The sequence below is a fragment of the Asterias rubens genome, chromosome 6 (assembly GCF_902459465.1).
Source record: "Asterias rubens chromosome 6, eAstRub1.3, whole genome shotgun sequence".
NCBI classification, from domain to species: domain Eukaryota; kingdom Metazoa; phylum Echinodermata; class Asteroidea; order Forcipulatida; family Asteriidae; genus Asterias; species Asterias rubens.
In genome coordinates this window covers 4,748,355-4,762,890 of record NC_047067.1, presented here as the reverse complement: position 1 = coordinate 4,762,890, position 14,536 = coordinate 4,748,355, and the positions used below count along the sequence as shown (strand labels likewise).

Genomic DNA, 14,536 nt, shown 5'->3' with positions numbered 1-14,536 from the left:
TTGTAGGCGTACATTTTGTCGCCGTCAACACGAATTACTGGAGAAGAGATATCTGTATCGCGCAACATATTGTCGGCTGTCTCTCCTAGCCAGTCGATGTGCGCCCTCTACACTCTAAATTAGGGGGGGGGGGATTTGAGAGTTAATCCAAAGGATTAACACCAAATCTATTTTTTAACTTTTAAATTAAATCTTTTATATTAGAATGTTAAATGTGTAGAAATTATTTTAAATGGATTGGTACTCTAATTACTTTTTGGTTGACTTTTTATGCGCCAACCATACCACAAAGTTGACTCCCAAAAGTTTGCGAAAATATCACTTTAATATTCACCGCATGTAGCGTTGGTGCAAGGGGCTAAAATACGCATTATTTTGTTTCCTATTTCTTACCTTTTTTGCCTTTGTCTGGTTTACTTCTTTGTAATTGAGTTGGGTTTGTTTTGGTCTAATACATAACAATAAAACAATACATCTCTGAACAGATAATCGATAACTGCAATTAATATTGATCACTTTAACGCATTTAATACGCTGTTTTATTAAGTAAACTTGCACATACGGTCAACACAAACCATTCTTTAAGAAACGGTAAAAAAAGTACATTTCAAAATCGTAATAATTAGAAGCATATTATTAATCATTGACTACTACCTAAACGACTCATTTAAACTACCCGTTCTTGAAAGTATTATTTTCAAGCATGTTTAGAAGCCAGCTTAATATGGTAAATATTGAAACGAAATCAAAATTTCAATTTATATTCATAACTATTAAAACTACTAAAATAAGGTATTGTTGACAAGAATAATTGCACATAATGTGTTTGTAAGAGTTTAACTTAAACAGTGAAGCTTAGGATTTTAAAGTGGTAATAGTGCGAAGAAATTTAAATTTCAACTTGATATTATTTAGTAACCTTGCACCCACGGTCAACACAAACCACTCTTGAAGAAACGGTTATGAAGTACATTTCAAAATCGTAATAATTACTTTGGTAGCATATTCTTCATTAGCAGCCATTAAAACAAGCCGTTCTTAAACGTGTTTCATTAACGCATGTTATTTAAAAAGCTTAAGGCATTCTCTTATTTCAAAAAGTAAACTTGGAAGTTTTGAATGTGGTAACCGAGTATTGAAACGAAAGTTTAATTTAATTTTAATAAAAGTTAACTCAAACGTGTATAGTTGCACATAATGTGTCATATGATTTTGAGTATATTTAACTACAATTTGAACCTTTTAAAAGCATTATATACACTTTCAAAAGTAGATAAGGAAGTTTGAATGCGGTAAAAATTAATGAAATTTAAAATTCAACTTAATATTCATAACATTTTACACTCAATTCAAATTAACATTGTTGTCAAATAATTGCACGATGTATTATGCTAATTTTAAAAATTTAACTACCCTTTGGAAAACAATAAAGATTGCATCATAAGTAAACATAAATATCAAACAATGTGAATACTGCTTTGAGGGAAATTGCATTTAAAATTACGGATTTTAACATCGTTTGTTATAAATTGCAGCTTAGTATGATAGTAGTGCGAATAATTATTATAGTTTTAACTATAATATTTGTTGATATAATATGTTAATTTTGCATCGGGGAGAAAGAATATTTTTGTTTTATCCTCACACTGCTGTGTATTTAGCACTGCATACTAAGTACAGAGTTTACAGTAATTAATACACATTGGTGTACGGGTAAAACAAACAATGTATTGTATTGTCTGTACTGTTATTAAAAACAGGGTTATAAAATTAGTATCATTGGTTTATTAAACACATTCAATCATCACAGCCAAAGGCTGAGTTGAGTTTAAAATACAGAGACTTATAATGACAAAATATTGTTTAAGTTTGGCAGTGCAATAAGTACTGTAATCTTAAATAATTAAAAACACACACATTTGATACCAACATTCATTATAATTCAGAAGGCAGTGTAGTTAATATGAATCATTACCCTTTGGAATTACACATTAAAATTACATTGCACCAACATAAATAAAATTGCTGGATATTCATTATATTGACAGAATTGGCCTGCTTACAACTTTTTATCAAACAATTGTAAAAAATGAAAACTTAACTCGTTATGATTTTTAAATCATTTAACTGCAGGATCAAAATACTCAAACATTTTCGTTTCAAACGCCATTAACAAACTCTTTGACCTCTTTTCCAGCCGTTGAATGTGTGCGGCTACATTGCATGACGACTAGCATAACCAACAGGAGCATGATGATTCCTAACATGGTGACCTCTATAACGTCTGCATCCACGTCTATCGGGCTTCCTCTACCATGTACATTGACATCTGAAAAGTCAAAGGGAAAAGAGAGTTTTCGTCAAATAGGTAAGTTAATCGTGCTTGCCCGTTTCTTAAAACATTTCGGATCTGAATTAACCCAGGAAGTCATGTCAAAATTTCCAGAAGTTTGTGTCAAAATAACAGTTATTTAATAATACGTCAAAATCACCATGAATCTGTGTAAAAATGACCCGGAATCTATGCAGAATGACAAGAAATCTGTGTTAAAATAACTAGGAATCTGTCTCAAAATAACCAGGAATCTGTGTCAAAATATCAAGGAATCTGTGTCAAAATATCCTACTTGCAGTAAACTATGTTCTTTTGAGAACTTGTCTTGAGGCTGTATATTTTACTACCGCGGAGTAGATTTTCGGAATTTGGGAGACTTCTCATTTTGTAGCCTACTATCTAGAAATGAGAAATTACAATCCTTACCGGTTTGGTCATTCACCATTCGAAGCAGTCCTCCGGTACTTGAATAAGCATCTGAAGAGGATCCAACTTGGCTGACGTCACGTTTGCGCACCAGTCTAGATCTGATCCCGCTGAGCGGGGTGTCCCCTCTGATTGGTCTATTTGGTGGGAGTACGTCATCTGGAGAAGGCGTTTGGCTGCCTGCGTCGCATCCCATCGCACACTTTGAGTTGGGGTCACTGGCGTCACAGATTCTCATGTCACAGTGCACGTAAACCTAGGATACCAAAAGTTGTAAATTTGTTACTTACAGTTCAATCTAAAGCTTTGCAAGCTGTTCACATTTTTGTTTAAATTAGCAGGATCATTTTTAACTGTTTAATCAAGAAAGAAGGTAAACAGGTTTTGTTTTCAAATGTTGTTGATATCCCAAGATCTCTCATAAGTTAACCCACTAAATAATATCAGTAGCATCAAACGTTATAGCATAACAAGGGGCCTCATAAAAACAAATGTAAAAACTAACAAGATCGTTGTGTTTTATGCTGAATTCTGAACAATGTTTTTTATACTTAATATAAATAATACAAAGACTTACCAATCCGTGGATGTTGTCGCCTAAGAATGCAAATGAGTCGATGGCAAACCGCTCCTTTTTCCTTGAAGGTGGAGTCAAGAGTCTCACTGTGTCATCAATGGGACACCTGGTTGGAACAAAACAGAGGACAAAATACTTACAATAGATTCACCAGTAATAAAATTACATTATAACAATTGATATAAAGTCGTATTTCGAAAAGATGGATCCAGTATAAAGTTCACAAAAGGTTCCTTTACTTACCCATTGGTAATAAACGGGAACCTGATAGCGTCAAATGGATTGGTGGTGGGTGTGGCCCAGCAGCTGTCAATCATGAGGTCACAGTTGCCGTCACAGGTGACACGCCCCTCGAAGTGCATGCGTTGTTTCAACTGAACTCCAACGGGGAACTCCTTCAAGTTGTAAGCCTTTGAGTAGCTCTCGTCTTCGTACATCCTTAGGGAGAAATTGAAGTTACCATAGCCTTTCTCGTAGTAGACAATGGTGGTGACGTTGGGGTCAAAGGACAAGTAGCCCACTTTGTCAGCAGCGACTCGGCAGGACAGGTGGATCTCTATGAAGTGATTTCGTGTAATCTCGCTGCCTGGTGTGTAAGGCTTGGGTGGGATGTACACAACGTTTTCAAAATCCAAGAAACCTCCACTCCTTGTAGCCTGTCAAAAATCGAAAAATATACATTTCAAATTAAGCTGTCACATAAAAAAAGTTGTTTTCATCAACAAATCATGTTTTCTACTAGGAGAGGTTTGCGGTTACACCAAGTGAATATATCTATTTTGAAAAGTGTTGATTCCCAGTTAACGAGTAAACTTTTCGATCATGTTTTTCCTAAATAAGGACTTTGTAAAACATCAAGAAATATCGGCAATTTGCTTACCTCAGATGTCGTCTTGCAAGCGTCATATGACGTCCCGATGACGTAGTGAGTCTTGTTGAAGTCGCGTCCTGTGCAACTTCGATCGTTCAGGTACATGGTTTTTGGATCAATGTCGCCTACCAGACGTTTCGACACGAAGGTCTGCATGAAGTTCTCCCTGCAATCTGCGTTACCAGTTGGTGTCACTTTGTCAAGATCTTTGTCATCTAGATTTCCTGGCAATCGGCGACCTTTATAAATAAAACCACAAGAAATCAAAGTTATGTTTGAAGCCAGTTATAGTTATACTTTTTGAAACCTGGGTCCAATTTCGTTGAGCTGCTTAATTGCAAACAACGTAGCTAAGCACAACACAAATGTGTTTATACGAGAAAAAAATTACCAGCCAAACTACCATGTCACATAAACGGTTGTGAGTGGGTCCTATTCATTTTTGCTTAGCACAAAATTGTTAAGCAATAATTGAAATTTTACCCATTTGCTCTTTGATTTTCGAATGCTTTCGCCGACTGCCAAAACTGTTAGAAGTTATAAGTCCTTCTTCTGAACGTCCCGATTGAATATGAAATATAACATTTCAAAAAACTTACCGGTCCACTTGAAGCCCCAATCTTCTCCGGCAGGTTGCGCCAAATCGCACTCCTGTGCGCTTTTTACCGCACCCTCGTCAACTTGAATTCTGTAGTCAGCTCCGTAAAATATGGCAGCAGCGACAGGTAGAGAAAACAACATAGAACTGCCGTCGACTGTGACGTCAGGGGATGAGGTGTCTACCCGGTATAAATCTGTCTCGTCAGAGTTCAAGATTGTGACGTAGGCAGATGACGTAGCCTTCTGGATCTGTATTTTTAACAAGAATAGGATGTTTTTCAGACTGTAGTTTTTAGTTTGTTCAACCAGATAAGGGAATATGGGATTTGAGACATTGCATGGTGAGGTATCAATATTGGTTTGCGGTTAAAAACGATCAAGGTATAACATGTTCTTTTGAAAAATTGTCTTGCTTTTATATTCTACTACCGCGGAGTACATTTTCGGAATTCAGGAGACTTCACCTTTCTGTATATCATCCTCAGGAGAAGGAAACCTAACAATGGTTCATCATGATCATATCATACTGTTGAACTACATACCGGTTTGCTGTACTGAATTCTTATTTCATGCCCAGAGATGTTTCCACCGGGTTGAGGCAGTGAGTCCAACGGCACGACGACGAGTGGTTCGAAACCATCGCCGCCATCTTGGCAGAATGTTAGGAAGGTGAATCGCCATTCAGCCGTCTCAGGTCTGGACAGGTCGCAGTCCTGAGCACTGACCACTGCCCACTCGTCTACACGGATCTTATAGGTGTCTTCAAACTGAAGAGGTAGAGTCAACGGTAAGGTGAAGCTGAGTGAGCTACCACCAACGATGGTGACGTACGGTGAGGTGACGTCAACTTGGTAGAGTAGAGAGTCGAAGGTATCACGGAGAGAGATGTAGGCTGGTCTCAATGGCTTCTTGATCTAAAGAAGAACAATTAGTATCAAAAAATCGTTAAAGAGGCACTGTGATCAATGAGGAAGCTCTTTTCCCATTGTGATTTGCTTCCAAAAACATTTTCACAATAAATGGACGAATGGAATGCCTGACTCGTAACTTAATTCATAAGAAGTGTGCTCTATACAAAGTTATAATTTAACTTTTGTTTAGTTAACTGGTGACATAACGAACTAAATTGATAACCGATTTGCTTACCTCTTTATTGTAACTGATTGTCAGAACTCGTCCACTTAGACTTTCTCCAGGTGCAGGAGTTGACTCCATCGGCAGAACATCAAGGGGCTCAAACTCCCCATCAAAGTCACAGAAAGTGATAAAACCAAACTCCCACTCGGCCATAGGGGGCACTACTAAGTCACAGTCTTGGGCACTCATCACGGCCCCTTCATCAACTCGGATCTTATAACCACCCCCAAATTGAAATGGAAGACTCGTTGAAAGGGAAAAGCTCAGCGTGTTTCCGCTAACTGAAACTTCTGGAGTAGACGCGTCGACTTGGAGAAAGGGGATGTTAAACTCGTCATAAAGTGTGATGTAGGCCGTGTCAGCTGGTTGTTGGATCTGAAGAAGAAAACAATGTAATGATTAGTTTCTTGACTGAATAATTCCTGTGTTTTAATTATGGTCCAAACAGTTCCAATGATTAGGATGAAGCAAGTTTCTTTAATCTCTACCTACCTGTTTGTTGTATCGGATCATGATGGTCTGTCCAGCAAAGTCTTCCCCGGGTGAAGGGAGTGATTCTGTCGGCAGGACGGTCAGTGGTTCATACTCCTCATCCTCGGTACAGAACGTCACAAACACGAAATCCCACTCAATCATTGGAGCTAACCCTAGGTCACAGTCTCTGGCACTCACAGCGGCACCTTCATCCACTCTGATCCTGTATGTACCCTGAAACTCTAGTGGAAGAGTCAACGGAAGCTCGAAACTCAGTGTTCTGCTGTCGATGGTGACGTCAGGTGTGGACGTGTCGACTCTAAAGACGGGGGAGTTAGCGCTGTTGAAGATGGTGACAAATGCACTGTCTGCTGGTTTTTGGATCTGAAAACCAACAGTAATAACATGATTATACACACTGACCATGGTTTTAGGCTCTCGTACCAAACTGGTTTCTGATTGTATTACTAACAGTATCCAATCGATTACGTGAGCAGTTTTCAAAGCTTCTTACCTTTTTGTTGTACGTCACGCTGACGACATTGCCCTTCATCTCCGCTCCGATAGCTGGTACCGAATCCTCTAGAACCACAGCCAAAGGTCGGTAGTCTCCGTCACAGAAAGATTCAAAAATGAAATCCCATTCTGCCGCAGAGGGCGCTGCTTCGCAATCACCAGCGCTTCTCACTGCTCCCTCATCTACACGGATTTTATAAACATCCCCTCGTTGCAATGGAACATCGTGAGGCAAGTTGAAAGACAGTGTCGTTCCACTTACGAGGACTCCATCGGAGGAAGAAGCGATTTGGAATACGGGGGTGTTGCTGGCGTCCAGGATGGAGATTAAAGCTGATTGGGATGACTTCTGGATCTGTCGTTGTGGATAAAAACAATATTCGTTATGTTAAAGCTGAAAGAAGTCAATGATGTTACTTTATAAATTGATTTAAAACGCAATACATTTTTAACAAAACTAGAAGACGTGCAGTCACATTGGCTCAGTGGTTTCTGCATCTGCCTTTCATCTCTGTGGACCTTGGTTCGGGCCCGGACTAGAGCCTTGCATGTGAATGTTTGTTTTTCAGTCTTTAGCTTGCTGCGTAGGTTTTCCCTTTAGGGGTTTTCCTCCCACGTCTAAAACTGAAGTTCGTCAATGTCTTCTCTAATAAAGTATGATGTTTCCATAAGGATGCCTTGGCGGCTATTTATAATTCAGATTAAGATTCATAACACCTACCTGTCCAGTGTAGGTGACTTGAATGGAATCGCCTCGAAGTGTTGCCCCTGGGGACGGGGATGACTCTGATGGCAGAACAGCCAACTGAGGAGTATAGTTGGAGGCATCTGCAACAAAATTGATGTCAATGTTTAAAATTTCATTAATCATTTTCTTTTAGTAAACATGTTATATTGGTACGTTTTATATATTAGTATCTTCACTTTGTGTGTTCCAACATACGAATAAAATTTCCTGTATATTTTGGCTCAACTGGTCATCAAAGTTCCAAGAAAATATTGAAAGAAAAATACAGTGCTTGACAAGCCTTTCTCATAGTCAGCGTTAGAAAAATGTTCTCTTTCTCTAAAAATGCAGTAAAGGTGTGTCGTTTCTAACAAAGTTGTATAAATCAACAGCCCCCAGTGCTCTATATACTAACTTGTGGAGTCATTACCAAAAGTACACACTGCGTTTTAGTTGTCTGCGCTTTTTTTTAATTGAATGAAACAGAATGGATAAATATTGTGTGCATTTTTTATATAAAAATTGTTGGGTGTTTATTTTCTTCTTCGCAAAATGAAGAAAATTTTATGGAACTTACCCACAACGTTGACATAGAAGCAAGCCATATCACTGGAATATTTATAGCCCTCCTCTGCTTCGTAACAGATCACGTGACGACCGATCTGGTCGCTGGTTGGTGTCCAGGAAAGAGTCACTGAATATTCGTCATCGGTTCCCTCCACTTTGCTGATTGGCGAGGCGTGGACACCAGAGGGCTTGATGGTTTCGAAAGAGGTTATGCTGGAAAAACAACCGGACAAGATCAACAGGTAAGTGATCGTTTTAACTTTGCATGCTAAGGGATTGCTTTTAGGATACGTCTTTGTCGAAAAACAAAAATACCAACCGGTTTTAAAGAAATTGTCAAAGCTTTGTAGAGTCTAGTCTTGAAATCAAGTCGGTAATGTTATTGCGGTCTTATTCGACCATGCCTCGCGCTACCTACGACCGTTGCATGAACGTATACTCGCACTGTGACTGTTACATAAACGGTATGATGTGTGTTTTGGAGATGCATGGCGCTTGTAATAGGCAGCGCTGGTAGACAAATAAACACTGACTTACGACTTGTCTTCAAGTCTATGTAAATTCAAGTAAGCCTAAAGTAAAGTATATTGTTTTACCTCACAATGCTATTGGTTCCGAACTTGGTGGCATAGCGTGTGTTTTCTACCGATGGTTAGGGTAAGGATACGTCTTTGTCTTGCAAAAGACCCGAACCGATTTTAAGGAAATTGTAAAGGTTTTGTAGAGTCAAATTAAGCCTAAAGTGAAGTTAAGTTTGTACTCACAATGCTCCTGGTTCCGAGCTGCGAGCCTTGATGGGCATAACGTACTCTCTACCGGTTGGGATGGTGATACACGTCCCATCCTCGCCAAGAAGTTCCGGCTTACGGCATTTGCCATCACGGTCGACTACTTCAATGAGAAACTGGACAGGGATCTTGCTCAACGGTGTGGTAGGATCAGATGGAGCGTAGTCCTCTATCATGACTGCCACGGCGTACGTACCGGCTGGGTTGCGTTTGTTGAATGTGATTTTGCATGTGTCCTGAAAATACACGTGAAAACAAGTTTGAGGATATGTGTATAACCAGTTATAGGAAATGTAATGAGAAGAAAGACTATTATAGCATTGAAAGTAGGGAGCAGGATTTTGTAGTGAATATGTACATTGAAAGAATATGGTGTCAGAAGTGGAATACTTTAGATTTAATTGTGAGTCATGAACATGTCTCTATGTGTGGTTACTAAGGTAGCCATCTTTAACATGGTTAATCTCTACCGAGAGAGGGGCTATTAAAATTTCAATACATGGATCGTAAAAGTAAACAAGGGTATAAGAAAGTGGTAGTATAAAAATACCTCTTCGAGTAAAGCACCACTCTTCCTACGTTTTGAGTCAACAAACAGTTCCCCACAGACGTCCCCATCATCGGCGTTGCATTCGTTCCTTGCGGCGTCGGTCCATCGGCAGCGAATGTCATCGCCATCGGCATCCCAAGCTAAAAGTGATGAATACATAATATTAGTAATTATAATAATTGAGTGGATTTATATTGCGCTCCCTCCAGTACCGGACGTGGCTCTCTTGTTTCTGTTAGCAGCGTATGGGTTCGAATTCGCTTGTGTCCTCGAGCAAGATATTTTAAGAATTGCTGTGTCCTTTGGATGGGACATTAAACTGTAGTTTTTAAACTGTAGTTTTTTTGTACTGGGATTTGCTTTGCACTTAAAAGAACCCAGAACACTTTTCGTGGATAGTTAGTTGGTGTTTGTGGTTCACATATCAAGCACTCATGTTTCGTGCATATTTCCTCAGGCGTGTGAGCTTCAAAGTTTAGTTTGAGGCATCGTTGATGGTTTCATTACCATGAACAAAAATAAAGATAAAAACGAAGCGCTCGTCATTTCATGAGATGGTTTAAACTTCTTTGAAAATATGAGATTTGAGGCATTGCATTGTGAGGTATCAATGTTGACGCCATGTGCGAAAATATTGGTGACCGAATTTGTGTCTGACATACACTTTTGCTCAACTCGGGCCAGTCTTTTGCCGAAATAAAAAGTTGTAAAGGGAATCACACCCGTTCTTACCTTTAATGTAGCGGGAGTATTTACATCCCCTGTACATTCTGTACACGGGGAAACTTCCTGATACTGGAGGGCTGTTTGGTCGTCCGGTATCTGGGCGCGGTGTTATATCTATGGTGGAAACCATGTTCCAGCCCCTGCCGCTACCCTGATCGTTGCCGTTGTTCGCTACGTTAGTCGGCCAGCAACATTCCTGAAAACTGCGGGTGAGAGTGTAAAAGACCCATAATGAATGGTTGGTCTCCATCTTTTGTATCATTGGTTTGAAATAATTTATACTGTGTAAAATTGTTACACAGCCACTCATGTTTTTTTTAAATGCATATACATTAGCTGATAAATATTGATGACCTGTAAACCAAAGTACGCATTTAGTACTTAGTAAACCAAAGTACTCATTAAATCCTTTACAATTGACAGTATCGTTCTGACAGAGATGATGATAATACATTTATTTCAATGTTTCCGTCATTTAATACACTAGTTAGTCGTGAAAATTGAGGTACTTGATAAAACACATAGAACCAGAAAAGTGGGTATCATACTAACAATTTACACGGGGCTAAAAACAGGACAACATTTTAGGCGTTGGCTGAAAGCCCACTTGTTTCAGGAGGCCTACCATCATTGACTGTTTCTTCTGTGCCTCAGCGCCTTTGTGCAAACCTTTGATTTAGGCGCTATATAAATCGTTTGATTGATTGATTGATTGATTGATTGATTGAAACAAAAGCAAGATGAGCAAGTTGTTTGAAAAATAGCAAAAGAAGTTCTTACTTGAATTCAGCCATAGTTTGTCCCGGCGCCATGTTGTAAGATAAGAGATAGTAGCCTGCAGACCAGTCCATAGCTTCATCGTAGTCAGTGCAGATGTACTTGGCCCAGCTGATTCTCTCACCATCGACACGGAATGCACCCTCTGTACTCAGTTCCGTTCGTTCTTCGATGGCCTCGTTGGTGCATGCCTCGTGCAGGTAACCATTCGAGTACTCGTGTCTGAAGTTCATGCGGACGAAAATTTGGATCTGGAAAGAAAATTGGTGTATTTGTGTTGAGTTTTGCGTCCGGAAATGTACAACGTAGTTAGAAATAGAATATACAATGTTTTACGCGTCTCAAATCGAAATTTGGATTTGGGAAAAACAATTTGTATGTTTTATGTTGAGTTTTGCCTCCGGAAATGTACAATAAAATAGTTAGATTAGGCAATGTGTTAAGCTTCTCAAATCGAAGAATGTGCAGCAAATAATTTCTTAGAGATGACACACTTTTACGACTGATGGAAGCCTCAAGGAAAAGTGCTCACCAAGCAGTAACCATGATGGATTAGTATTGATGATTAAAGAGATGTCTCGAATTTTGCCGTTGCCTTTGCTGTAGAGAGACATGTGTTTACTCTTTAGGTTCCTCAGGGGTCCATGCTGAGGCTTCAATACTTACATGATTTGGATTATCATCGTCTGCTTTCCACGTTATAGATCCTCCTTTGTAATGGCCAACCTCTCTACTCGTCGTTAGCTCGAGAAACGAGCAAGCCAAAAGGGCGACAAAAACTACAACACCTTTCATATTGCTTCTCATCAATGGCTGTAAGTGATAACTTTATCTCAGTAATTGTCGTCTGTTTCCAACTCAGTGCGTTTAATCCCGCTTTTTTGTCACTAAGTTGTCTTAGTAGTGGAGCTGTTGTCCGTAATGACTTCAAGCTTGAATTGTCCTGGTTTTATATCCTTTTCCTTGATCCATAAAATACCACCCGTCTACAGAGGATCCAACCACCGGAAGGAATTTCTTGTCAACGTAGGTGTCAATAACCAACTTATCCCTATGTCCCTTGTTTAACTGGTCATTTACCCGTTGCCAAGGCCAGCTTGCATTCCATAGTATAAAAAAAAGTGACTGAGTAATCGAGAGGCTTATGAATATTGAATCATTTTCAAGGAACCAATTGAAACTCGAGCTTGTCGATGACGTTTCGGAAGCCTGTATGACGGAACAAGCTGGGAGCCAATCAAGTTGGCTAGAGCAGTGTGACGTACGGAGGGTCATGCATAATGCAACAGGTTCAATGTCTGAAGGCCATCCTCAAAGCGTGGCCTGTCGAGACGGTTGGTAACTTTATTATGGATTCCACGAAGCCTACAAACTTGTGTGGCAACCGATCAGTCACGTACATGTACAAACTACCGGTTGAAATGCCCTTATTTGGCATAAGGCACTTCCAAAAATATATCACCGGGGGCTCCTGGGCTTTGGAAAACTATTACCGTTGTAGGTCGCAGAGGTTGTCAGTCTAATAGCCTGATTTATTGTCCCATGTCGACTCATGCTTACTATTCACTGTCAAGGGCAAATATTTCCAAAACTTCTTCTATTGTAGGTGGACTCCAGTGGGCTTATGCAGACTATAACAGTCTGGGTTTTAATGTGGTAATTATTCCTCGAAAAGCTGATTTGCTTTATGGTTTACGGGGGATTTCCTCTCAAGACGCTGGGATGAAAGATGGGAGCTATCGTCACCTGAAGATCACTCCAACTTTAACAAGTTCACGTTGACAACATTATTTTGTCATTGCTAATAAGACCCGGTATCTGCACTTAAGGTAACCCAATAAAATACATGAAATCAACTCGAAAAAATTAACATAAAAATGTCAAAACACAGTTTTCCAATTTAACAATTTAATTTATTAAAAATATATAGCAAACTGATCAAAACATGGTATAGGCCTATATGGTTATAATTGACCAAACTTCGTTTGACACAGTAACAACGTTTGGGGATAATAGTTTAAGTCAGAGAATAGACTCTAAAGTGTAGATTCGATCTATATGGTCCTCGCCTTCGGCTCGTCCATTGTATCCACGAATCTACACTTTCTCGTCCATTCTCCCTAACCTAAACATCATGATTTAGAGGGAAGGTATACTTGTTTGGTAATCGCAATTACAACTGTTGGTCGGAAGCCTACATCAGCTTTTCAATTGAAGCATTTTGAGAAACGTTCACTTCGAAATGTAAGTTAATGTGGTAATATGTAAAAGGAGGTAATTTGTTTATGCTAAACAAAATGAATTTAAGGGGTTGACTTATTGTACGTTTCTCAGATTATGTATTCCTAATAGGGATTATTCTTCATGCGTGGACATACTCGCTCCGGATTTTAGTTTTATTGTAAACAATCATCTCCATAAATATAAGATTAAAACACATCAAACGGTTCCAAAAACCAAAGGTATACAAGGCCTTACCTGTCAATATCAAATCTACCGGCGTGTAACTGTTTTAGAGTCATTTCTAGTATTTGTAAAATATAGTATTCTAATCAAAAATACTGTATGTGGAAGTTTTTACCATAACTGTTTTTGTACCATGCAGTATGCGTAAGTGTAAACTTCTAAATTTTCAATCTATCGAAAATTTTGTAAATGACACTGATCAATTAAAGGGTCTATGTACTTTTTGTATGACAAAAAAACACAATGTCCACAGATTTACACCAAACTTACACAGTTTGAAGATAATGATAGTAGAAAGCTTCCCTGAAAATATTACGTGCTGAGGTGCTATAGTTTTTGGGAAATGAGTAAAACAATGTCATGAAAATAATTTTCGTCTCACAGATCATGAGACGAAAATTATTTTAAGCACGTAAAAACGTATTTTCATGACATTGTTTTACTCATTTCTCAAAAACTACACCACCTCAGTAATAAGTAATATTTGAAGGGAAGCTTTCCACTGTCATTATCTTCAAACCCTGTAAGTTTAATGTAAATCTGTGGACATTTTGAAAAAGTACCCAAATCTTTTAAGGTGAGGCATGGATATTCTGAAGACGTGTTCTATTGAGTCCGTTTTCTGTTTCAGGTTGTTTTCATATCTGTTTCCGAGTCTGGTTCAGATCCGATTCTAGGTCTGTAATCAATTTTAAGTCTATTTGAATACAGTCTTTGTACAATTAGGAAGTCTGCCGTCGATTTCACAAAACTCTTCCTAACTTAAGATTAATCTTAGGACTTAGGACGAGTCCCAACCCTGCACTGTATAGCATGCAGACCTTAAGACTAATCCTAAGTTAGGACGAGTTACTCGTCCTAACTCGAGGTAAGACGAGTCCTAACTCTTTGTGAAATCGACGGATGAGCAGATAAAAATGTTGTGTGCATCTGTAGAGTCGTATAAATCTACAATAGTTATTGAACCCTGTGTGAAACCACACCGTAAGCCCATTCCCA

At 38.9% G+C, this 14,536-nt stretch overlaps 1 protein-coding gene across 1 annotated transcript; it reads right to left on the bottom strand.

The window, feature by feature from the left end:
- Nucleotides 1–1,349: 1,349 nt before the first annotated feature.
- LOC117291860 lies at nt 1,350–11,940 on the bottom strand. Its single transcript, XM_033773795.1, has 17 exons — nt 11,738–11,940; nt 11,075–11,322; nt 10,301–10,497; nt 9,569–9,708; nt 8,995–9,254; nt 8,241–8,443; nt 7,658–7,764; nt 6,935–7,291; nt 6,439–6,804; nt 5,956–6,321; nt 5,352–5,723; nt 4,809–5,058; nt 4,219–4,448; nt 3,582–3,994; nt 3,339–3,444; nt 2,762–3,017; nt 1,350–2,329 (listed from the first exon to the last, which is right to left on the bottom strand). The coding sequence occupies exons 1-17, from the start codon at nt 11,876–11,878 to the stop codon at nt 2,160–2,162; spliced, it is 4,182 nt and encodes a 1,393-aa protein (XP_033629686.1). The 5' UTR covers nt 11,879–11,940; the 3' UTR covers nt 1,350–2,159.
- Between the last annotated feature and the right edge of the window lie 2,596 nt (nt 11,941–14,536).

Coding starts and splice junctions, on each gene's coding strand:
- LOC117291860 (XM_033773795.1), bottom strand. CDS start 11,878: ATGAGAAGCAATATGAAAGGTGTTGTAGTTTTTGTCGCCCTTTTGGCT. Junction 5,059..5,351: donor GAATTCAGTACAGCAAACCG/GTATGTAGTTCA, acceptor TTAAAAATACAG/ATCCAGAAGGCTACGTCATC. Junction 3,445..3,581: donor TTCCCGTTTATTACCAATGG/GTAAGTAAAGGA, acceptor TGTTCCAACCAG/GTGTCCCATTGATGACACAG.